The sequence below is a fragment of the Bombus pyrosoma genome, linkage group LG13, assembly GCF_014825855.1.
Source record: "Bombus pyrosoma isolate SC7728 linkage group LG13, ASM1482585v1, whole genome shotgun sequence".
NCBI classification, from domain to species: Eukaryota; Metazoa; Arthropoda; class Insecta; order Hymenoptera; family Apidae; genus Bombus; species Bombus pyrosoma.
In genome coordinates, this window is record NC_057782.1 from 4587704 (window position 1) to 4612001 (window position 24298).

Here is a 24298-nt window from a genome sequence, read left to right on the forward strand (position 1 = left end):
GAGAAAGTAAAGACTAGAACGTAATTGGAATTTTTATAATGTGTCTTCATTATCAAACAGCAAGCCTTATGTCGTAACACTAAAATAACAATTTTCTCTCATTATCGGCAGAGAAGTAACCCTTAATCACGTTTACAAGAGATAGGGGTCTGTTTAAACCGCTATGTCGAGTATTACATCGAGCAGCAACGTTCTCACGCGTGTCTCACCTTTTTTCTTTTTTAAAGGGTCATTCGTTTTCGCACGATGGGCGCGCCTGTATCAACGAACAGCTACCTCAGACCCACACGGATTCTTCTTGGTAGTACGAGTGAAATTTATGTGGTCGAACGTGCGCGAATCGACGCACGTGTCCCACGAAAATTTCACTGATCGATGACGCGTACGAAACACCGGTACGTCGACAGGAAATTAATCGACTGGTCGTAAAAGGGGCGCGGCTGTTATTTTTATTCCAAAAAATATCGCCATACCGTGTGTGTCCAGTGAATTTCCGTCAACACTTACAAAAGCGTCGCTCTTTTAATTCGGGCTTTTAATTCTCTGACACACGCGTGACGCTCAACACATTCGAACGTAGACGTAATTCGACATTGAACGAGCATTTTCGGGCGTGATATTTCACGTGTCTCCCCTGTCCCTATCCCTTGACAGATTTTTTCCTCCTGTGTGGAGCTCGTCTCTAATTTACGCGATGAAAATTCAGTTGGCCGAACCGAGCCGAACGAACTGCAATTAAACGAATTATAAAGCCTTTCCCAACCATCGTGCCACCGAGACAATTAGACGATAAATTACGACGATTCCGCTTCCGCAAACAACGCGACAGGGGGAACCAGTGTTATCTGTCTCACTCGATATTCACAAGTGAGAGAGAGCGAGAGACAACGAGAGAACGGGAGAACAAAGAGAGGGCGAGAAAGGACGTACCGTGGCGTGATGATCGTTTTCGGTGTGAAATTTAATGAAACGGCCGGTCGCTTTCGTTGAAAGAATCAATTATCTTTTATTGCGTGTCTTTCGCTGTTACAGAACGGTAGTGTGATAACGTGCCGTACAGAATGAAGTTTAATTAAACGTGTTAGCAGGTCGTTCACGACCCATACTCCACAGTAAATTGCTCGTCGACCATTACGAGATAAGTTAAGTTACGCGGTCATTTTTCTCGCTGTTTGGCTAAAACGATACAACGAGAATTATAGTGTCTCTAATCCGGTCATCCCTATGACCCAGATGCCTGGATGGCTTCATTCGTGGATAGCTCACATCCTTTTCCAGCCCAATCGTCCCTCGTTAAGTTGCAAATGAACAAAGCGAGGAAAAGACGACGGCCGACGGCGCTGGCGAATTTAACGCGCTGCAATCGAAACATGGTGCAAATTGGAGATTTTATTAATTTGCTCTACGACGAGGCACTGACGATGAGTTATGGCTAATGAAATCATCAGAACAGTTAATAAGTACAAGGAACAGTGACACTGGATCTCAACCTGCGCTTATTTTATTAATGAGTATTACTTGCAGAAGCTGGCTCGATTACTTTCCTTCTTAGGAAGTTGCTCGTAACACGAAGTAAATACGATATTCGTAAGTGAAATGCAAGTTTTTAAATCGATAAATTGTTTCGCTCGTTCTTGAAGCAAATCTTCTTATCTACGGGATTCGTGTTTCTGTCATACGAGCTCGGAAGCGTTGAATTTCACTTCCTCACGATGTTCTTAATACCCATAGGATTGTCATACGCTACCGTGGTGAATTTATACAAGTTGTACGTTACATCAACGAAATAGTATATAGAATTTTTGTCTCCATTTTTGGAAAGTTCTTTTGACAGGTAATTCCGAACTTATAATGGGCAGTGCAGTTCCATTTGCTCTGAGATAACCATTATCTCATCGGAGCTTAATTCTCAATACGCTCGCTGCTGTTCTTATATTCTTTATTTCATTTTCTGTTCTCCAATACGAAGACCTGGCTGCTCGTAGTCTTTTGCGCGTCCTCCCTTCGTCTCCTAATTCGCGCCGCCAGGAAAGGGAAGAACAAGTTAGGCTCTGGTTCGCGAGCGTTCTTGTAAAATATCTTATTCGTGATCAGGCTGGTTACGAAGCCTACGATCAACGTGATTGCCAGTCCAAGTGGATTATACCACATATACGATATACGATACAAATAAAAGTACGACGAATCGTCCACGGGGCTGAAAATGAAAATGAAATTCATTATTGAAATTATTTGAAACTTTGATTGATATTGCGATTATATTTTCTGGATTAAACATTTGAGATTAAACGATGATAGAAGTTTAACGTTTACGAGTATATTGGATACCGATCATTGAATAAACGAGCCGAAAAGGAAGACGAAAAATATGACAAAGCAGGTTAGAGGCGTATGGCAAGGAGAAAGCAATATCATACGCAATACTGGAACGCGGCAGGCATTTCAAAGAGACTATAATCACGGTTTATTAACGAGTAATTAGCGTTAGTTACTATCGTGGGAAACGATGGGAGGCAAGCGGCACGTGAAAGCGGCTCCCGAGTCGAAAGAAATCAGGAAGTAATCGCTGCTTCTTAACCGAGAAAACTGGCTACCATGGTATCGTTCCACGCCCATCATATCATAGCGAAACGTTTGAACCGACGATAAGGCGTATCCTAGAACGATTCGTTGCTGATTTATGTATCAATTATATTCCGGTGTAACGAAAACTGCTCCCCGATAACGAAATCTTCCGTTTCCGATAAATTCATCGCGCCTGCTCCTTATCGATTATGCTTGGAAGAGTCGAGAATCACGAAAATGAGATGCTTACGATCTGTCCGCCTTTCCTACCTCGACGCTTCGCTTGCATTTTTTGCTGTAACAACGTTTCGAGAGAAAATCGGCTGGTGACACGCGTGTACAATATCTTTTTACCGAAAACGAATCTCGCCAAAGCGAGGAACGTTCCTAGAAACGGTCCTACGGTTTGAATAATATGATAGAAAAAGTGGTGGATGTTAATCGACTTTATAGTACAGGTCACATCGTAAAGAATTGATTCCCAGGTCTGTTTTCAAATTTATAAACGAGAAGAATGGTTAAACGCTAGAAACGATTATTTCTACGTTTTCTTATGATCACTTGAAGCATAAATTGCGAATATGTACTTGTATTGTTCATGAAGGGGGATGAAAGAAAGCAATGCTTTTATTCACAAAAAGGGGAACAGTTTTATCCGTGTAATTGTTCCATGCACGCATTAAAGGGAACCAACAAACTTGATAACAGAGCAAAGATATAATAGCCACGGTTTTCTAATTTGCCTCCAGAAAAATTGCTATTTCCGCCTATTAAACGCTGGCTTTCTTTGCTTCGAACGAACTCGTAAAACCTTTTACAGCATTGGTACTTTCGAACTGGCTCGCGATACGCACTTTAAAAGCGTCGATAACAAGCTCGCTTTCTTAACGAGCAAGAAACTTACTCTTCGAATAAAGTTGCGTTTTGATGATAGAGGAGTAAGGTGGAATTGTCGCAGCCTTCCACAGATAGCGGAAGATTGGGTGTCGGTGGCTTCGGTGTACCAAATACTGCCCAAATGCATGTGATCAAGGCTGTGCTAGTGCCCACGATGGCTCCAGCCTGATTTGCCTTTTCCACAACCATGCCTAGTGTGAAAATCCCCAAAATGGGTCCTCCAATCGCTCCAGAAATCCCTATGGCAGCTTCGACCAACGGTCCCATTGATTTGGCAATAAAAGCCACGGCCAAACAGGTGAAACCATTCGCCACAGCAAGAAATTTTCCAATTAACGTGGCTTTTTCCGTTGGAAATTCTATACTAAATTTACGACACAGGGGCTTTACATAGTCTTCCAAAGCTACAGCAGCTAGAGAATTCAACATAGCGGATATGGTGCTGAGACTCGCGCTGAATACACCGGAAATGAAGAGTCCAGTGACACCTGGCACTCGTGACATTCTTTCAGCTGCGAAATATGGCATTATCTTGTCGAAGCTGGAGATTTTACCGGATGTAACTGGGTCACAATTTCTGTACACAGCGTAGAGAACTAGACCGCAGAACGCTGTCAAAGAACCTAAGAGTAAAGTGAGTGGACCGCTGAGAACAAGCGCGCGTTGCGAAGATTTGAGACTCCTAATGACAGAAAATCCAATTTAGATCTTATAGAAAATTTAAATCAATTAAAATACGTATCAGAGACCGGCGTATTTTGACAAATTGACTACGTCAAAGACCAAATAGTTTCTGCCGGACATGGAATAGTAATTTCTTAGTTAATCTTCGAATCATTGATTATTTTATACTTTCGATACATTTTACTCTGCAATTCCTTAACGTATCTACTTTTTTACTTGCCATTCTACAATTGGTCGATAGCGTACATCCAATGATCGAGATAATTGAGCAAATTAAATAAAAAATTACATGAGCGGTCGAATAACATGTAGATAACGATAATCGTGAGTATTCGAAGACTGAAGAGAAGCGGTGCCTGACTCGATATCTAAGCCACCGGCCTCCAATTAATTATTATATAAATGATTATAAATACTCACTTGGCGGTGAGTAAGCGCTGAACTTGGATCTGATTAACCGCGTATAAAGACAGAAACATGGTAGTACCACCAATCAGCAATGCCCACCATGTATGCCTTATAGTTGGATCAATCCTGAAACTAAAAATCAACGAATTTTTCAACAGTCTGTCCTCGTATAAATTCACTGATGTTCTTACTCGAAGAATTCTATTCGACCATCCTCTTGAGCGATGCTCCACACATTGGATAAGCCTCCGTCAAGGTCGCTAGCGGCGATACTCAGGATGCATAAAAGTGCGGTGAATATCAGTACTGCTTGAAAAACGTCGGTGATGAGGACAGCCTTGATGCCACCTACGGTCGAGTAGAAGGTGCAAATCAGGCCGATCAGCACGATGCTCATGTTCCCTGATAGACCTGTGGTCGCTTCTAGTGCCAACGAAGGCGCGAATAATACTATTCCAGTGTATAAAAGTAGCTGCAGGAAGTTAGCAGTGCTGGCTAGTAGTCGTGCTCCTACTCCAAATCGTTTTTCTAGATACTGAGAGAACGACGATTACAAGAAAGCAACTTAAATGTAAATTACGAATTACGAATTGAAAATAGAGAATTGATTTATCAAGTTCTAGCTTTAAATTGTTTTTTTTTTTTTTTAAATATTGCAATAGAAGATTACGATGAAAGCTTCGAAGCTTGAAACTGATGGATAATAATTTTTTATAAAATGTGATACCATCTATTAGCATTAGACTGCAAATTATTTTTTTAAATGCCAGAAGAAACGGATCACGAAAATGATCTTCGAATTTGAGATTATGGATCAACGATGGTTGTTAACGAGGTACGATTGATTTGTCAAGTCCTGATTTCAAATCAAGTTCATAAATACCGGAAAATAAATGATCACGAAGGTTATTTCTAAGTCCCAAATTGTGGGAATGATTGGCGACATAGTACGATTGATCGATTAGAAAATCATATACCTCATAGACACTCATGGTGTTCAATTCCGAGAAAACGGGAAGATAAAGATACAAGACGACTGGTGTACCAAAGAAACCACCCAGGTACAACAGCGTGACTTGCGTGCCGTGAATGTAAGTTTCTGCGCTGATTCCTAGCACCGTGATCGCTGACATGAAAGACACCATCAGTGCGATCGATAAAGGAACGACGCCCATCGTTCGATTGGCTGAGAAGTACTCCTATTGTAATAATCGCGAAACATTAGTTAACGCATTGCTACATTCGTTCGATAGTTTGAGTGTTGCTGCTGACACTACTGTTACGTTTTACTAAGTTTTAGTGCGTTTCGACAAACTTAGAGGTAAGATTATATAAAAAAAATGGTCCATTTTATACAAGAGTGAATTGGTCCTTTGATATAATAATTTTATTTGAAAGAAGTATTCCGATCTGCAATGAATTATTTCGGACCGTCAATTTGTCCGTAACAGAAGTAAAACCGAAAACTGCGTTATTCATTCTGTGTATCGTTACTATCGCCTGATCGATCGTATTCTGCGAGTGGACATTTTATTCCTGGCCCTCTAACTTGATTCGTAATAACGTTTCAGCGTTAATTAACTTTCTGTCTTTGCGGCCGTTCGTGGAAGTTGGCTCGCGGCTAACCCGATAAATTAAATAGCGCTCTGGATAGTTGGCAATTTGTGTCGATGGCAATATTTATCGCGCGACTAGATCGATCGGTGCGATAACGGTGAAAGATCTGAGGCATGGAACGCTGGACCTATGTCGTGATCTAAGAACGTGCCAGCTCTAGGTATGTACAATCCTGTTCTGACGCAGTTTATCACGGATATTGGATCGCGCGGCGTTGTAGACTCGATGTCGATTCGATCGTCCGTGGCGAAATTAATTTTCCAAGGGCTTAACCTCGGCCGTGCGTTGCCTGCCTCCGGTGAATCGGTAGTAGATCCCAATGCCGGTTGAGATCGACAGCATTAGACCGATGACAAGATAATCCGGCCATTGAAGCGTCGATGTATCATTATCCTTGCTCTGCCCCTGAAAACGAATCCCTCCGTTTTCCCCTTTTCTTAAATTCCCTTTCGCGTAAATTGTTGGTTTTCCGATTCACTCGGTCTACAACAACACCATCTTCGATTTTATCCCAACCCTGGTGAATCTCTATTTATCTTAGCTCCGCGAAACGAGATTAATTCGTGATGTGTAGGGTGAAATTAGCGAGTGGAATCGATTAACATCAGGTGAAAGGTGTGTAAATGACGGATCAGTTGGATGTTATTAAAAGGCCATTAAAGGACGTCAGTGAATTCAGTGAGAGAGTAATTAAACTGATGCAATTAAGATTAAGCGAGAAACATGTCGATAAAGATTCAATCTTCTAACGTTCACCAGAGTTGAACTACAGGAGAGAAAGGCTATCTATTGGAAGGTTTCTATGGAAAGAGCACTCACGTCCATTCTATAGGATCCACTCGTGTGATACCATCAACTCGCGATGGACGAGAAATTCGATATCGCGAGCTTGTTTGCCCGAGTATCGTGCTTCTTCCTGAATCGTTTCTGCGGCGTCGAGGAAACAGGCTGTGAACGTAACACACTGGCGGCCGATGGTCCCAACCGTGAGCTGATAGCACGAAGAAAAGGCGCGCGCGAATTCTCAGAGAGAGGATCCCTTGGAGAAGTCGTCACCTGCGTGTTTTGTGGTCGAGTGTGTTCGTTCGAACGAGCAGAAAAGAGTCGAGGATGAAGCGGTCCATTACGTAAAGCTTGGCTCAGCATATTTCCTGTCAAATGCACGCAAAGCCTCGCCACTTTAACGAACGTTCGAAAAACGGTGGTAAATTCAGGTAATATTCAGCCAGCCAGCTAAGCGTGCCAATGGACAAGGAAAAATATGATGGAGAGAGAGAGAGAGAAGGAAGATTATGAAGATGGTGGTTTATAAATTGCAGGAGATTATAATGGGACTATTCTCTTCCCATAATATAAATCATATGTCTGGAGTTCTGAAAAACGAAGCTTATGATTTAATGACTATTTAATCATGTAAAGTCAATAACGTTGGTCACCCTTGCGAAAGAACCAGTCCGATTGGCGTCGATTCGTGGCCCGATTCAGAGTCACGAATGATAATTAATCTCGTAAAGGTTAATGAATTCAAGATAAAGAGGAATTTTCGTCTGCTGAGCCAATTCCTGTCTCGAGTGGGAGCAGTAGGAACGCGAAAAAGATATTCGAATGCCCTTGTCGATAGGGCTATCGATCGTGAAAGATTGAATGATTTTAACGTTTCTTTGAAGTCCTTTAATTGGAAACGAATAAAGAGCTCAAAGAGAACATTCGTTACAAAGCGACGAAGAACCGACGAATATTGAATGTCCAGTGGAATTCGCTCGAGGCGAACGCTACGCCACTGTTGCGTCGCTGGTGCATAACAATTATTCGCGAGACGGTAGCTTCTGGTCGTAATGTAATTTCCTAGTATTATGAGGCACAATCGAGGGGCCATCGGCTATTATTCCGAGAAGGGAAGCACCCATAGAAACGTCCGAGCAACGAGGATTCCTCGATCCATGGGAGGAACTCATCGATCTTTATCGAAACTGCCGCAAAGGTTATCTGGACGATGGATCGAATACGCAAAATTCAATTTGATATACAATCGATGCTGATCTTTCTGATGAATGATATTTTTCTTGAATCCAACGGCAATCTAATATTATCCAATATTATTTAATAGAGCTCCATTCAGTTTCAATGGAATCTTGTTACGGTCTAAGATAGTCTCGCGCAAATTCAATGAAGTCTTGTCTGAATTGAACGAGATCTTATTTCACGCCCATCAAATAATCTGCTCTTAACTGCAATCTAACCTACTTGTGCATATTTTATTGTCGACGATCTGTTTTGGATTTATGCGCAAGTCCATGGGAACGATCGTGTACATCTTCGTTCACAAATAGTAAGATACATATTGACTTTATAAAAGATGTGAAAGATTAATCTGCCGAATTATCAATGAAACGATTAATCGAACAGAATTTTACTTTCATGCGGCGTAACACCTTAAAAAGTTAGAAAAACTATTTGATTGAGTTACAGGAGGAACACGATGAGTTAAGATAATATGTATATAATCTGAGATAAAATATAGAATCAAACAACAAAAAATAAAATAGAAAAGTAATCCAAATATCAGAATCGATTAACTCAATAATCGAGGAACGTAATGGATGTAAACAAGGAAGAATTTAATTTCATTATCATAAAATTGATACGATTTTATAATCTATATAATATCTTAATCTAAGGTCTTAAACGTGATAATAATTCTTAAACGTTTAATGGTTTCCTAATAATATTCGACGTTTACTTCATTTTCTGCAAGCATCGTAATACTTTCTTATGAAGAAGATTTTACATATGATTTACGGAAATGAATCATCGATCTTTATCAATAGCTTACACCGAGATTACGATGGTAATCGATTTATGAGCATATTTTATGCGATGATATCGCGTTTCTTCCTGACATAAGAAGAAATCCCGGACCTGTTTAATGCAAAGAGATTGACCAACACGCCACACAATTTGTCGAGTTGAATTTATTCCTTCCAACGTAATTGCACGATGCATGGTACTCCGGAGGTTAATAGAGATCCCTGTTGAGACTCGTCCAATTTTCGACATTGTTACTTGACCGTTGGCTGGCTCGTTTTACGCCGATGCTATTCGCCGACGCTATTCGCCGACGAAGATGCAGAGGAGAAAGACGATGGACGACGAAAGAGGAGAAAAGGAGGAGCCCCGTAAGTGGCGAATTCCCGTCATTAAGTCGTTAGTCGGACGCAGGACAGCAGGCTAACCGTCGGTTAACTGGCTGCTGAACTTGATCGACCAATCGTTGACCCTCATGGTCGATCGAAATTTACCATGTGTTGCCGCCTTTCATCCCCTATTTGCTTTTTAATCGAGCTAAATTTTATTCCCCTGAAAGATTGATGGTACAGTGTAATGTAACGTGTGGAAAGTAGTAGTTGCAAAAATATGTTGATAGATTATAGGAATTTTCGTGAACATAGAAATTCAGTTAATAACGGGTAGTAATTGTATGAAGATCATAGAAATTTGCTTGACGAATTATAGTACTTTTCTTGAGATCATAGGAATTTTTAGTCATGGATAAATGGCTAAAAATGTAAAGAAGAGAAGTCTAAGTTTATAGAGGGTTAGTTAATCCATTAAGAAAATAAATTTGGATAGTAAAAATGCAAAACATGAGAAGATCATAATAATCATTGAACATAAACTGCAGAACTGTAGGAAACATATCTAAATTTATAGACGATTTAATCAGGCATTGAGAATTCGAAAAATTCGAATCTCTAGAAGCGAAATATTTCTGGTTTCTCGCTCGCATCTCGTGTATTGTACGTGATGGAAGATAGCCATGTTGGTCAAGCTAATCGAGCAACTGGTGGTAACCATTTTCAAATATTGAATTTAGAGAGAAGAAATCTCTCTTCTTGAATCTTAGTGAAAAGTTTGTAAACCTGCGATTCTGTTCTGTATGTCTATTTTACGATTGGGTTGTTTGATTTCTTTTCTCTATTCGTTGCAGGAAGAACTTTGTTTCCAACAGATCACAAATAAATCTTGAAAGTGTGAGTTCCTAGATTTAGCTCACAAGTCGTAACTCCTTCGCTCAGATAGTCCCGAACCTCTCTCTCTCTCTTTCTCTCTCTCTCTCTCTCTCTCTCTCTGTAGATTTCGTTGTTTAGATAATCACGATGTCGTGTTCTCACTAGTGGTTTCCTCTTTTAGTTAGTTAGACGCGCAAGGAGATAAGACACACTCCTAGATTGAAGATCAGACGTGTTTTTGCCTAAAGCACACGCCGCTCAACGTTCTAAGCAGAAGCTTCTCGTTATTATAGTTGGTTACTCAAAAGCAAGCTATCTTAAGGAAACTTGTTTAAATTCATTTACATTCGCACGCACGTTTCTCGTGATCTTCGTGAACCTGAATTTGTTGCAGAACATAAATTTCAAAGGTTAAATATACCATCGATAATATGCAACATTTATTAGTTCTACGATCATAAAAGATATGACTCCGACGTGATCCATACAGCAAAACTTTTTGATTTACATTAAAAGGTTTCGTGTTAGAAATAAATGTGTCCTAAAGACTCTTTAAATTTATCTCTTAGAAATTACAGGTACTTTTTCAGAACTTTTTCTTCATCCAAATATTCATATAAATAGATTCTAAAACGTATCTATGCGTTCCGTTCAAAAACACAAGTGTTTTATACGACACGGTTACACGCGTTTTAACGTTGAAACGCCGGAAAGTAGCCAGCGTAACAGCTGCTCCACTTACAAGTGACACTTTACAATGACGCATATATTTTTGCCGGTGCGATAATCCCAAGGCCGTATACAACCGTTTCCAGTAGTTACTGCATAAGTGGAAATTTTGCGAACGATTTCATGTTAATACTCGATTCTTTACAGGTTCTAGGCGAAATAATAATCCCAAAGTTTTCAATAAGTTTCTAATAATTTTTCGCTTCATATTTAATCCTCTCAATCGCATTAGATTTCGATAAAGAATAATCTTGCCCAGGTAACACTTGCAGCCAAAAATGTATATATACAATATTCTAAACTACAATTGATTGAATATAAAAAATTAATTTTGTCTAGTTATGTAGCACCTGCAATCGAAATACAGTGATCCCATTCGAATAAAATAAGAGATAAGTCGCGGGCTTTTCATTTTATCGAATGCGGCAACGATGAGTGACGATCTGATAATGAGCGCGCACGCGTGCTGCCTCGCCGAGTTCCCGTAATCAATTAACGAGTAAAATCCGTTTTGTTTCACGGTTACGGTGAATCGGTTTTGTTTTTTTTTTTTTTTTTTCTTTTGTCGAGCATCCTGTCTGATTCAGTTGCACACACCATTGCTAGCGGGTTTTCATGGCCTTAATTAATTCGACGTGTCCAAATTGCTTATATCGTCGATTGACGCGAGACACTTATTAAAATTATCTGCATATGACTATTTCATCGGCATTCTGACTCTGAGCAATTATCGTTAATTAAGTATTCCAAAGACGATGATAGCGACCATGCGTTGCGAATTTCTATTAGCTTGCGTTCTCGAGTTGTGAATGTACCTTTGCAAATGATATCCTTGCTTAATGAGTCGACGATTTATTCCAATTTAATTGTGCAGGTTATAATTATATCCAAGTCTAACATATGGAAAGAGATTAATAAAATATATTTTCTGACTCGTGCATTTCTGATTATGGGTCAAGTACATTGCAATGGTTCATTATCGATCTATAAGTTTATTAGATCAGAATCTCTAGATCAAGGAGAAGGCACTTGTACCGGATGATCTCTCCAAAGATCTTGTTTGCGAATACTAAAAATAACAGTGTAGCACGAGCTCTGCGGTATTCCAGAGGGAATATTAATCTCATTCGTATCAATCTATATGCATATTAACCCAGAGGATAACCTCGGTACCAGCCACCGACATTGATCTATTAAAAAAAATTCTTTTCATTGCGAGCTACGCGATGACTGAAACCAATTCCCCAATTTCCATAATTTTTTACACTCTCTCCCACGCTCTGTTCTCTATACGTACATAGAACCAGTAATTCCTTTCGTGACCGTGTTTCACGGCCCTGGAACCGTGACAAAGGATTCGATGCACCAATGCTGAGCATTGACATCCCAACACGGAGCAACAGGACGTAACGAAGTGTGACAATCGGTGATTTTTCGGGATTAGGCAAAAATAAACGGGAAACGTATAGCACGATTCTTCATGCAACTATATCATCGTCGAGATCCACTGATAAAATTTACAATGACTTAACTAGCTGGTACTCTTTGCACGAGGAAACGATCTTATGTAATTCCATCATTTGCATCGATGATGCATCGCCGCGAATGGATTCGAACACGCGTTATCGTGTGGATAGGCCCACGATAATTGTGCGTCTCATGAGCCTTCGATCGTTAACGTTGGTTAGCGATTAGTATCGTTAGACTTGGTTTCGCGCACTCACCGAAGTAACAACTAGAATTTTCATCGGGTTAATCCTAGTAGAAATTATCGTAAGTACGGCCTCCACTGTTTTGGTGATTCGATAGGATATCAGTTTTCATATGTGACCGCAGTTAAATGGACCGCCACACGCGGGTAATGGAAACACGGATTGGGTCATCGGATTTAATGATACGTCTAATATTTACAGCCTCTATTGTATTGTCATCTGGTGCTTGCTCTATATGCGAATTGGAAAATGTGGGCTTGCTTTAAAGTAGCTTGTTTGATGTTAATACTCAATTTTCATTCAATTCTTTGCATCTTTGAAATGTTGATATTTAGGTGACATTTATTGCACCGCTACAGTGACGATGACAATGACAATGACAATGTGGACATTTTTATTTGGTTTTATTTTTTTTTTTTTTTTTTTTGGAATGTGAAAGAGGAAAGAAAAGGCTATTGTATAAAAATGTTTGCAAAAATATATAATTTCGTAAACTTCATGACATCTGTGATATCGACATGTGAAAAACGTGAAATGTGGGGTAGCTATAAAGAAGATCGTTCGTGCAATTCGTATCCTTGAAATATCGACGACTATTACAATTTTTAACCTCTCGTATGTCATTGATGCTGTTACGACGACGATGATAATGTGAAAATTTTTATTTGGTTTTGCTTTTCTGGATAAAAAGATAGGAAAGAAAAGGAAGCTACCGCAAAGATAAATTCGCAGACATTCGTAACGTCTTTCTTCTCAGGAAGAAATTTGTAGTTTCAAATAGTTTCATGCTGAAGCGTGCTGAAGTTGCTCATACATTGTAAAAATCTCTAGAGGGCAGATGATTAATATGCCCGACGATAGATGTAGCCGATAACCAGAGCAATGCATACAGAATACGCGAATCGTCCTCGACACAAAGGCACAACATCTCTTGTGTTTTTCGCCTTCGTTCATATTAACAGTGAGTGAAGGAACAAGGAATCAATGATGCAACGAGTCTTGGATTGATGTGTAACGCGTGCACGACGCGAGGCGTGTTCTCGAAGTATGTAATCGTCGGCGAAGAATTTGCCGAAGGATTAATGCCCTTTCAACCGTTCGATTCAGAGGTGCTTCGTCTTCTCGGTCTGGCCATGTTTCATAATCGGTCGGCAGCCAGCGTGGCTAACCGAGCGCAGAATTTGTTTCGTAAATCAGCCGTGTAGAATCGACGAAACACGACGCGCGTACCCTTCTTAATGCGCCACGTGAGATTTACGACCTTCGCCGAGGAATGCTTCTCGAAATGGTAAAAATGACGAACTTGACTCGTCGAATCGTAGATTCTCTGTGTATTTGGTTTCCGTAAGTTCTACCATGTCATCGTCTCGTGTCATTTTTCCGCATGCCACGAGACTCGGAGACTGCGTTCGAGAGGATCGATAATACGCGGTTGCAGCCTCGCGCAACACGAAACTGCTTTTACTTGTCGACGACACGCGATGATCCGCTCTTAAGGGACTTGGCTCGCTGATCTCCCGTTCGAGAGCTAATTATCTCTGACCAACACGTAATGTTCCGACCGAGAAACGGTCTTAGAATCACGTGGCGCTAATAATGCCGGAAACGTGTCTCTGAGGAGTCGTTGGGGGACGGTTCCGCGAGAAAACGTTGCGTGACTCTCGTTACGAGCTCGGTTCTTCGACGTCGGAGCGTGGGCTGGTTCGTTTGTGTTCTCTTCTTTTGAATCTCTGAGAAAATTTGCTGGCAGAAAAGCGGAGAGAATGGTACGCTAATGTCCTTTGAAATTCTGTAGTTATAAAGTTCGTAGATCGGAGCCTGGATAGTAGGATTTATTTGAGTGTCGTGTCGCTTGATACCATTTGGAATCTCTTTGTCAAATTGTTTTGTGACACGTGAATATAATGGCATGATGTGAAAAGGCAAAAGCCAGTTCATCATTATCATAGGTTTTTACGTGTACGTATGATGCCGCGCTTAGTAACAATACAGTGCTCTTTCTTCTCTGGTTCAATCACACTAATGGCAGTCAAAAGAGTGAGACTCGCGGCCTGTGAAAATGTTACAAAAACCGAATAGAAAAGTAGTATCAATGCTTTTATTATCATCACGTTTATTTAAGTATTTTAATAGTAGTAGTAGTTCTCTTTTATTCGCAGTGGAATAACCTAGAACTCGTTCCTTCAAAAGGGTCCACTACGTCGTTGATGGCACCCATGTATTCTTAATGGATCCACTTAACAAGTCGAATTACGAGCAGATGATGTTGACAGCAGCTCTAAATTTGTGCAGAGGCCATGTTGTTCTGTCAATCATTATTGAATGACAAAACGATTTACAAGCTGTACGTATGCCGTGACGTGGAATATTTGCTGGTCAATCAATAATATGGGGTCGTCCATCATTAACTGATCCATTAGGATGAAATCTCTTCAAAATTTACGTGCAGAAAACAGAAATAGGCGTTCCATAAAAAGAAGGAAAAGTATTAAAATTAACGATTAAGATAATCTTTAACTGCCATCTTATAATTTTTCTGACATTATTAGGACTTGGTGAAATACAAAGCACCATTATGAATGGATTACTTTTTGTCTTTATTCTCCAAGAAAAAATCTATCTTGAAAGGATTGAAAACGGAAAACCAATATAAAATATAACAATGCAAGTAGTGAGACTTGTTGCGTATAATTAATGTGCGAATTGCAGTAATTTATGAATGAATAATATCAGTGAATTAACAAGTGAACAATTGCACGTTATAAACTTCTTTTTTTATAACGTTGAAATTTGTAATTTGCAAAATCTTCTTGTAAAATTTCATTCTTTTTCATTGAGTGAAACCTGTTATTAGTAACTTCTAATTTGTGACTTGTAAACTTCCATTTTACAAAAAAGCTTCAGATAGTATGAAGTCGACTGCAAAGTTACTGCTTAATCGTGCATAATTAAAAACGTTTAACGAAGTGCAGCACAGAAGAAGTTTCATTTAGTCCCTTTGCGGTTATCGATTTACTAGTCTCTCCACTCCACACCGTTATTGTATATTTCATGAGAAGTTTGCGGCAACATCCATTACGAAAGTCGACGCGATCGGTGCCATTTAGAATGCAGATTTACGAGCAGCAATCAATATCGTTACGAGCGCGTTAAGGATTTTCGTGCGAACAGTACACGCCCGCGCATGAAGCACAGACCCTGACAATGAGCGTCTATTCACCAGCTCTAAGCATCCAAAGGTCCTTGAACCTTCGTTTCTCCCGGCTGTTTACTCTGGATCACGTGAAATCGATCCACTTTTAATTTGTACCAATTAGCTGGAACAACGAGAACGCGGTACACAAGCCGACAGTAGACAGTCGTTGGCCCAATGAAATAGTTACGAGGTCGTGACTAGTTGTGTTGAGCGTGTTCGTGACTGGCGGCTGTGTATTTCTCAATTTCAACCGTCGTGAGCTGAGCTCTTCAATTCAATTAGCCAGCTCGCGTAAAACTCGACCGAGTATTACGCCGATAAACGTGCTGGTTAAACCTGCGCCACGATTTGCAAATTTATGAACTTTTCTACTTCGGTGAGCGGTAGATAATTGATATTACGAGATACTCCATTGAGCTTAGAAATATGGGAGAATAATTTTCATAGATTTCTCATGCACTTGGTGAAGGAAAAGTAACACTATACTGTGCTTTGGAAGAGAGAGGATAAGTTTTGAGAAGTAACTTTCTAGCAACTAATTTTCATTGATTCTTCTAGAGATGAAAAAAATAATAAGAAAAACGCGGTATGTGATTTGTAAATTTATGGGCTTCGTGCTTTAGGGAACACGGTAGTTGATTGGAATTACGATCCTCTGTCGAACTTCAAAATATCGAAGAATAATTTTCATCGGTGTTTCATAGAGAAGAGACGGTGAATAGAAGAAAGCGACATTGGCAAGGAATAAATCTTTCGAAGAATGAATTTTCCTAGGAGAATGTACTTATTTTTAATGTATAGCGCTGCTCAGAAGATCAACTAGTACGTTCGCGATAAGCGTATGAATAGGTACAATGTCTTTATTGAAAGCCCTGGAGAATGGGTTGCTCGTAGCATCTTCGTTTCAATAATTCACGACTATACGAGCAAGGAAAGAGACGGCGATGGAAAGGATGTTGGTGGGCCCAAATATGGGATACTGCAATTACGCAGGACGCGAGTATTATTACGTTACATAACTAAACGAGCATAGGCACGTCACGAGGTTCTGACTTACGATTTTCCATGGATAAAGACCAAGAGAGAGGCAGAAAATTAACCATCCATCGAACTTAACTTTCAGACGTATCATCAATTTTTACGATACGACGCGCGTTACACATTGCACAATGACGACGCCTCGGAAATCAATCAGCCTAAGAGACATAAAGTTATTCAAAGATAACAGACAATTAACTTGTCAAAATATCAAGTGAATTTATCTTGCATCCTAATAAATCTTCCAAGACCTCACTGTCGTCGTTAATTATCTTCATTCCGTCGACGTTAGAGTAAGCGTTAATGCTTAATTAACATCTTGAACTATGTTTACCACCGATGAATTGGATATCTAGACACATGCAAAACGGCGAGAAAATGGCGGATGTAATGTGCGTATCCGTTGCGTAACTCTCGGTTGAGTGTGCAACTATGCGAAACGATCTCTCGACAGATGCGTAGCTCCATCGCGCCCGCAATTGATATTTCTTACGAGCCACGCCACGTGGCGACGTGAGTAACCCATAGGTGCGTACGTGAACCGTTTTCTGAATGAGCCGCAGGAGATTTCGATGAATCGAAAGATTCCGGCAACTGGCCGTGACAAGTTTATCGAACCTTTTCAAATACAATTCAACCGGCACTTTCAGATACCTCTAGAAAAAACTGGCAGGAGTATATACGGAGAACGATTTCAAAACGATTAATCAAAATCTTGGCTCGATTTCTTAACTTCGACAGGTTCCACGTAACGCACACGTGACTCACGCAAGAAACTCTTTGCAAGAACATGCCTCTGCCACTCGACTTCTTTCCCTCTTGAGATCGATTCACTATAATAACAGGAAGTGCAACATATCCAGGATCTCCACTGGACGCGATATACACTCGAGCAATTAATCGAAAGCCGACGTATGGCAGTCCTTGACTTGGGTTCGCTTTAGCACATTTCACGCCACGCATCTCGTGTCCTATCACGTCGACAGCCTTGATACTTTTCTTGTTCCGTTTTTTTCGTCTCAACGAATAATCCAGAACGATCGGTGAAGTCGGAAAGCTTAGAGTGCTCTTTCTAGTCTCCTCTCGAAGACGTTGACGTTCCGTTCTGTCTGTCGGCGTCAAATCTCGAGGCGTGTCCAATCGACTTAAGTATCGTGTACGCGCGTGTAGAACGCGTAGCAGACGCACACGATCGGTGGAAGAAAGCGGCGAGGCACCGCACGAGAAATGTAATCGCATCAAATTGCATTAAATGCCACGCTCGGTCGACAGTGTCTCTCTCATGTCGATCCAGAGTCCATTCAGAGGCAACAAAACAATCGTTAATTGCTGAACAAGAAAAAAAAAAACGGCCGATGAGAGTCGAAAGACGAAGACCCGAAGGATCGGCGGTCCTCTTTGTCTCGTTCCAGTTCCGTTACCTACGCTCGACCGTAATCCCATCAATGTGAAAATACTCGTGTCGTAACACGCTTGATTTGCCTCGATCTCGACCACCGTTATCGATTTTCCAATTATCTGTGTTCTCTTTTTCTCTTCGTTGCTTTTTCTCACCGGCTTTTCCTTTTTTCTTAATCCTTTATGTCTGCTTTTTTGCCGTGATTGCCAGGGGCGCATGGATCCTTATCTAAAAGCTTGAAAACATGCTCTATTCAGCAGACTATAAATCTAAAATTAGGCGCATGTTAAAAGACAGGATAATGATATATGCTTGAATATCAATGCTTGAATTTTTCCATTAATTTAGAAGAAGCTTAATTTACTAAACCTTAACCAAACCTAATTCAAATCTAATCCAAAATTTGAAGGTAAAGATTCTATAAGATTTGATAATTAGAAACGCTGGTTATATTATTGCATTGTGGCTTTTAAAAATCAATTTAATCGCATCCAATATTACATTTCAAAACTCGTGTTTTGAAATATATCAATTTATTCCCATTAACTACATGCTTCATAAGAAACTACTTAATGATATCAAAGTTAGAAAATCAACAAAAATAGACCTATAATATTTGCCCCCCTGTAATCTTCGCTAAATATAGGTAAGTGTCTCGATATTTTTGTGCTGAAATGTATTTTTTTTCTATTCACCTTGGTTGTAAACGACCAGACCCGCCCGTTTTGTCGGCGAGAGTTGCGCAAGAGTCGCTTGGGAAAATTCAAATCATTCCACGGCCGTAGTGCTTTACTCTGTCATTATCCTACTTTTGTTATATGACGCAAGTCGAGACACTCTTACGCTTACGCCTCGCATAGGAGATCGAAAATTATTTTAATCCTATCGTGTCGGGGTTTATCGCGCGGAACTCACGTACGGTGAAATCCGCTGCGAGCCTTTGGTCTCGTTGACAGCTGTAAAAATCCAGCTGATCGAGGTGTGGAATGTCTGACTAGTATTTACTTAGGAACTATCTGGATCCCGTTGAAACGAGATCGATTTTACAGCAAAGGGATTGAAACTTCGCTAACTAATAATAAAGAAAACTTTAAGAACACGTTTAGTCTGAATATATCCATAGGAAAGTATCCCTGGCAGTCAATAAATTGTCCGCGAAATTATAGACGGTAATACATAATGTTCCTAAGTTGAAGTGGATTTTTTCTTGTTACTGAAGCTATTAAGGACCAGAGTTGTGTTATCGAAACATTTCACCAACTTATTTTTAGTCAGATTACACTATTTAATTCCATTGAACTTACCATGTAATTGCAAAAAGAAGTTTAAGAATTTTCTCAGTGTTCTGTTTCTTACTATTTCTTCTTCTATGCAGATCCCACAGTTTTATGGAATTTACAGCAATTGAAATATTTTGTATCGCCGTGATGAACTGATTTCTTTCAAATTATAGAAATTCGTTTAGTATCTCCAACCTCTTTATGTAACAATTTCTGTAATTATTTCTATAATGTGTCTATTATTCTGATATATATATTTATAATAGGTTACGAACGTGGAATGCCCCGGCATTTTATCCAACGTGAACACCAACGACGTTGTGCTAAAAACAGTAACGATGACTTGTCGTTCCATCTTGTGATTCCACGAGCGCACATTCCCCGATTACAAGATTTCTGGTATACATGTGCTGCATGCACTTGAGATCACGTTTAGAACTAGATGGGTCTAGTCTGTATGAGGAAAGAGGCACTCTTCGTTGAAGGGGTTGTGGAACGCACGAAGGCTCGTGGAAGATAACGCCGAGGCTGATTTAATTAACGATAAGTAATCACGAGGCCAGCGTTGCTTAATTGTAAGGCCGGAGTACATTATTTTCCTATCGCGGTGAAAATTACACATGTAGCTCTATTATGATCAGAATCTTGTGGCTCATTTCGGTTATTTTATAATTTTTATTAAACATGTGGAGCAAAAAGGAAAAGGAAAGAAAACGGGGAAAGTACTTTCGTGAAACCGAGTTACCGTGCTTCCAGGTTGTTTTACTCGACTTAAATATATGCTTTAAAAATAAGTATACCTAACATTCTGAATTCTTTTACGTAATAATTGATTAACTAGTGCCATTAATGAACTGAATGTGAAAAGTTGTAGACTATATATATGTAGATTTCTGTTGCATAAACGGCTTGCTACCTTGTAATTCGCAAAATTTACATAGAAATTTTACTCGTTTTATTATCGATTTGCTTAACGTCGTGCAGTAGGGATTTATTAGCAATTATGGTCAAACTAGCAATTACACCTGTAATTCGTGACTCATAAAATTTTACTATTAATTTTGGTTTCATCATACAGAAGACTTTGAAGATGCAGACTTCTCTCTCTCTTAACGATCAAATTAAAAGTATTTTAGTAATAGTAATTTAATCACGCAAATAAGCGCTGAAACTAGAAAATATCCCTTAAAGCGCGATCTTTCTATATAATAAAATTAAAGGTGTTCTTCCAAAGAAATATTTTTCTTCCATCAAGCAATAGCTTCACCATCCATTAACACATACCACCCGCATAAAAGAAACATTGCTCCGACACTTAAACACCGTTTACCAAGGCAAAATTACCGAGCAATTCTCGTTGTATCGTTTACTTCGCACTGTCTCGCGAAAAGCACGGTAACTAACCTGGTAATCGAAGATCACGGTACGCGGATCGGAATCATTTGACTGTAATAACACGGCGGCCGGATAACGCTGTTGTATGGTCGTTATCCAAAGAAACAGCTGTTTCGCCGGTCGGTCACGAGCGTTTGCCAAGAACTCGGAGAACGTTTCACGTTGAAAACTGGGGAAGTAGAGCGGCCGCCTGGGACCCCGGAAGACAAGGGCCAACGACGAGACGAGAATCATAAAACGCTTCTTTCTCTTCGTAGCCGTGAATAACGCGTCCCTTGAAGTGGCACTCGACAAACGACGACGAAGAAATAACAGTCTACTTGCTCGTTGCACGCTGAGAAATAGCGGACAGCACGAATCACACGAGCAACAGCGCCAATTCGCTATAAAGCGGACGGTTTAATTGCAAGAAACGCGGAAATCGATTGAAAGGTCTCGTTTACAATTTATCGCGATCAAGCGAAAACAAATCGTAGCAAGGAACATCTATTGAGTTTATCGCAGCGTGTGGCAGCGCGTTGCGACCGATTTCGTACGTTACGTTTTACAGAACAGTTGCATTGTTCTTGCGTGACTTGCGACCATGTAAAAAGTGGAAATCTTACGAGCAGCCAGTTTGTTCGTTCTCCTTTTGCTGGGCTTCCTGAACGAAACTTTCGAATTAATTCATCCCATGCCTCTCGTCAACGAGTGAAATGGAAACTGTTAACGGTTTTATCGAGTTTTTTTCTCATGCAGACCATGATGTAACGTGGTAAATCATTTCTTATCTGGCACGACTACCTTAATAGGCCATTTTAAATTGAAAGAAGTTGATAAGTATTATGTACTCGCTACAAAATCTTCTTTATTTCAATGACTCGTGGTTTCTTTAACTGATATTACTGGACTTAGAAGAAACTTTTAATTACAAAAAGTTGGAAGATGGTAATCACGACCGGGAAGAATAATTTTTACTCCATCGTAGGGGCCAAATTAACTCGGGATAAAGGAAATTTTATATATAATCGAAATCGAATCAACTCGGCAATATATCTTTGAAATCTCGTTCAGATTTGTCAAATTATTTGAATTCAAATGATTTAACTAATGAGAAGAGGTATAGAAACTCGAGAAGATGTTTCAAGTCAAACAAACAAGAGATTCATATTGGTACAGTGCTCTCAAGTTGCTTGGAAGCATGTCAATTGAAATCTGATCCAGGTTCAAAGAGTTAAATTATCTTCTCCAAATATTATTCTAACATTTAATTCATTTCAAACAAGAATTTCTTATACCTATAATAGTAGAAATATCTAGACACGCTATGGACGAAAAACACGCCTCATAAGCTATTTCGAAGTAAAAGGGGTGGTGTCGGAAAAATTATGAGCGTCCCTGAAACAAACGACTTATTGGCCGCCGCAAAGAACGCGGCGTAGCCTTTGTTCGAGCGTAGAACGGTGTCTGGAACTGCGTGGTATCGTCGTCAACTCGTCCATGGATAAATTCCAAGACGACGTCGAGGGTGTCTGTAACGAAGGGTCGGCGGAAGATTTATACGCAACCTTCCTCCCATATGCGTTTAGTTGAAGTATAGGATTATGATGTTTCCAAGTAACCACGCATGCCCTACGCACTACGCAGTGACACGTGTGGAACGGTGCCTTTTTTATTGCCTGTTTCTACAACCATTTTAAAGTACGAACAGTCGAAAGTTTCCTGGCAATAGAACACGATTGACGAAGAGTCAATCATGATCGTCGTAAAGTTTTCTTTATTCGAAAATGAGCTGGGATAGAAAGAAGAATAACGTCTTCATTTTTATATTTAGGTAAGTGCATCGTGACTTGCATAGAATTAATGAATTAGAAATTAGGACGGATATTGGAATTATATGAGTTTAAAGTTAGGAAGGAAGTGCTGGAAACATAATCGTATTTATTATATTTTAATACTATCGTTTAAGATCATCCGAATACTTGATTATCGAATACCGATTTCATTATTTATTATTAGTAGAAAATTGGCGTTCATAAATGGCAAATCTCGTAGCACAATTTTGTCTGAATAATTCCTTATCCACAAGCTAATTAATTTTCAAACATCGAGTTGGATAAAGGAAGTGCTGAATTGATAGAACAACTTCGATGATACTTCGTTTTGTTACGCTTATCTCTCTCGCAGATAATTTAAAATTATAATTCGCAGATTCCACAAGAAAATGGTAAAGTCAGCTTGCAACATTGATTTGTATAAATAATTAATTTGTATCGTTCATTTCTACTACAAATTGATTAAAAAAAAAAAAAAAAAAAATAAGAACCAATACTACTTACTCTACATTTTTCTTTCAGGACTCTGGAATCTTTTCTGTCAATATTATTATTATTTCTTCTCAGAAACTCCTTGTCATCGTTGCAATATAACTTGGAAGCATCAACGAGCAGAGCAATTCTCCTTCGTTTCGCTTTCCACAGGGCCACTGGGACGAAACTTTATGTATCCGGCTTGTTTGATTCGCGACGCGCGATAAATTCACATTTGCCTCGATAGAGGCCCGGAAAAAACGGGGCGTAATAACAGCGAATTTATATACTTGCTGGCTACGATGCAACGGTGCCGTGTACCCCTTTACGTATTAGAAATACACGCTGTGCAAAGAGGCAGAACGTGTAACGCCGGATTTCACGGGTCGAGATTTAGGACTCGCTTTCGCGAGCAACGTTTACCATTTTTCAACGCTGCACGCCGAACGTTAGCTTATGGGCTACGTCCATTTCTGCTTCGGGTAACCAGAAAGCTCGAAGGTATATCGGTGGCCAGGGAAATCACAATTGGCCAAATAATCCAAGACCGTTTGTCATCGTTAGGTAAAACCACGACCGACGAATCCGGCCCGCTTCCAAATAGGATTACGGGCAAATCGAGTAATAGTTTCGAAATGAGGAATCTTCCCTCTGATACGTTTCTGTCGAACAACAGCTTCACTCGATTTACTTCTGCCTCAGACAATGTACGGTTGTTACTTTTTCTTGATCTTTTACGGGTCACCGTATTATCTGCGTTATAGAACCGATAACGATGATGAAATTAGTTTCGCGAGTTTGTTACGTTTGTCACATTCCCGAGGATCGTTTAAAAGTTACACTCTCTTTTGAAAATTCATCGAAACTTTCTAATTTAGACTTTACAAGTAGAAGAGGATAGTAGAGTAATTATTTTTAGAAACTTTGTTTAATCAAAAGACAAAATTGCGCGAAAGTTCAATTATTACAAAGTACAAGCGTCGTCTATTTTTACGGCATCAAGATACTCTTTTAAACTTTGGCGAGAATTTCTAATTTTATATTTGAATACAAAAGAAAATAGCTAAAAATATTTTTAGA

General features: G+C 39.8%; 2 protein-coding genes and 1 long non-coding RNA gene across 9 annotated transcripts in view; 2 read left to right on the forward strand and 1 right to left on the reverse strand.

The window, feature by feature from the left end:
* Nucleotides 1–24298, forward strand: part of LOC122574244 (tensin-1) — a 202399-nt gene that overhangs the window by 49882 nt on the left and 128219 nt on the right. The gene's annotated exons all lie outside the window — the stretch shown is intronic.
* On the reverse strand, nt 61–7414 carry LOC122574247 (putative sodium-dependent multivitamin transporter). The gene is made up of 7 exons (XM_043741618.1): nt 6991–7414; nt 6445–6576; nt 5532–5753; nt 4746–5089; nt 4567–4686; nt 3470–4144; nt 61–2197 (listed from the first exon to the last, which is right to left on the reverse strand). The coding sequence occupies exons 1-7, from the start codon at nt 6994–6996 to the stop codon at nt 1945–1947; spliced, it is 1752 nt and encodes a 583-aa protein (XP_043597553.1). The 5' UTR covers nt 6997–7414; the 3' UTR covers nt 61–1944.
* LOC122574251 lies at nt 14266–23015 on the forward strand. Its single transcript, XR_006318963.1, has 3 exons — nt 14266–14388; nt 14782–14966; nt 19802–23015. It is a non-coding gene; the product is annotated as an uncharacterized LOC122574251 (long non-coding RNA).

Coding starts and splice junctions, on each gene's coding strand:
- LOC122574247 (XM_043741618.1), bottom strand. Junction 5,090..5,531: donor ACACCATGAGTGTCTATGAG/GTATATGATTTT, acceptor TCGTTCTCTCAG/TATCTAGAAAAACGATTTGG. Junction 4,145..4,566: donor CAGCGCTTACTCACCGCCAA/GTGAGTATTTAT, acceptor TTCTGTCATTAG/GAGTCTCAAATCTTCGCAAC.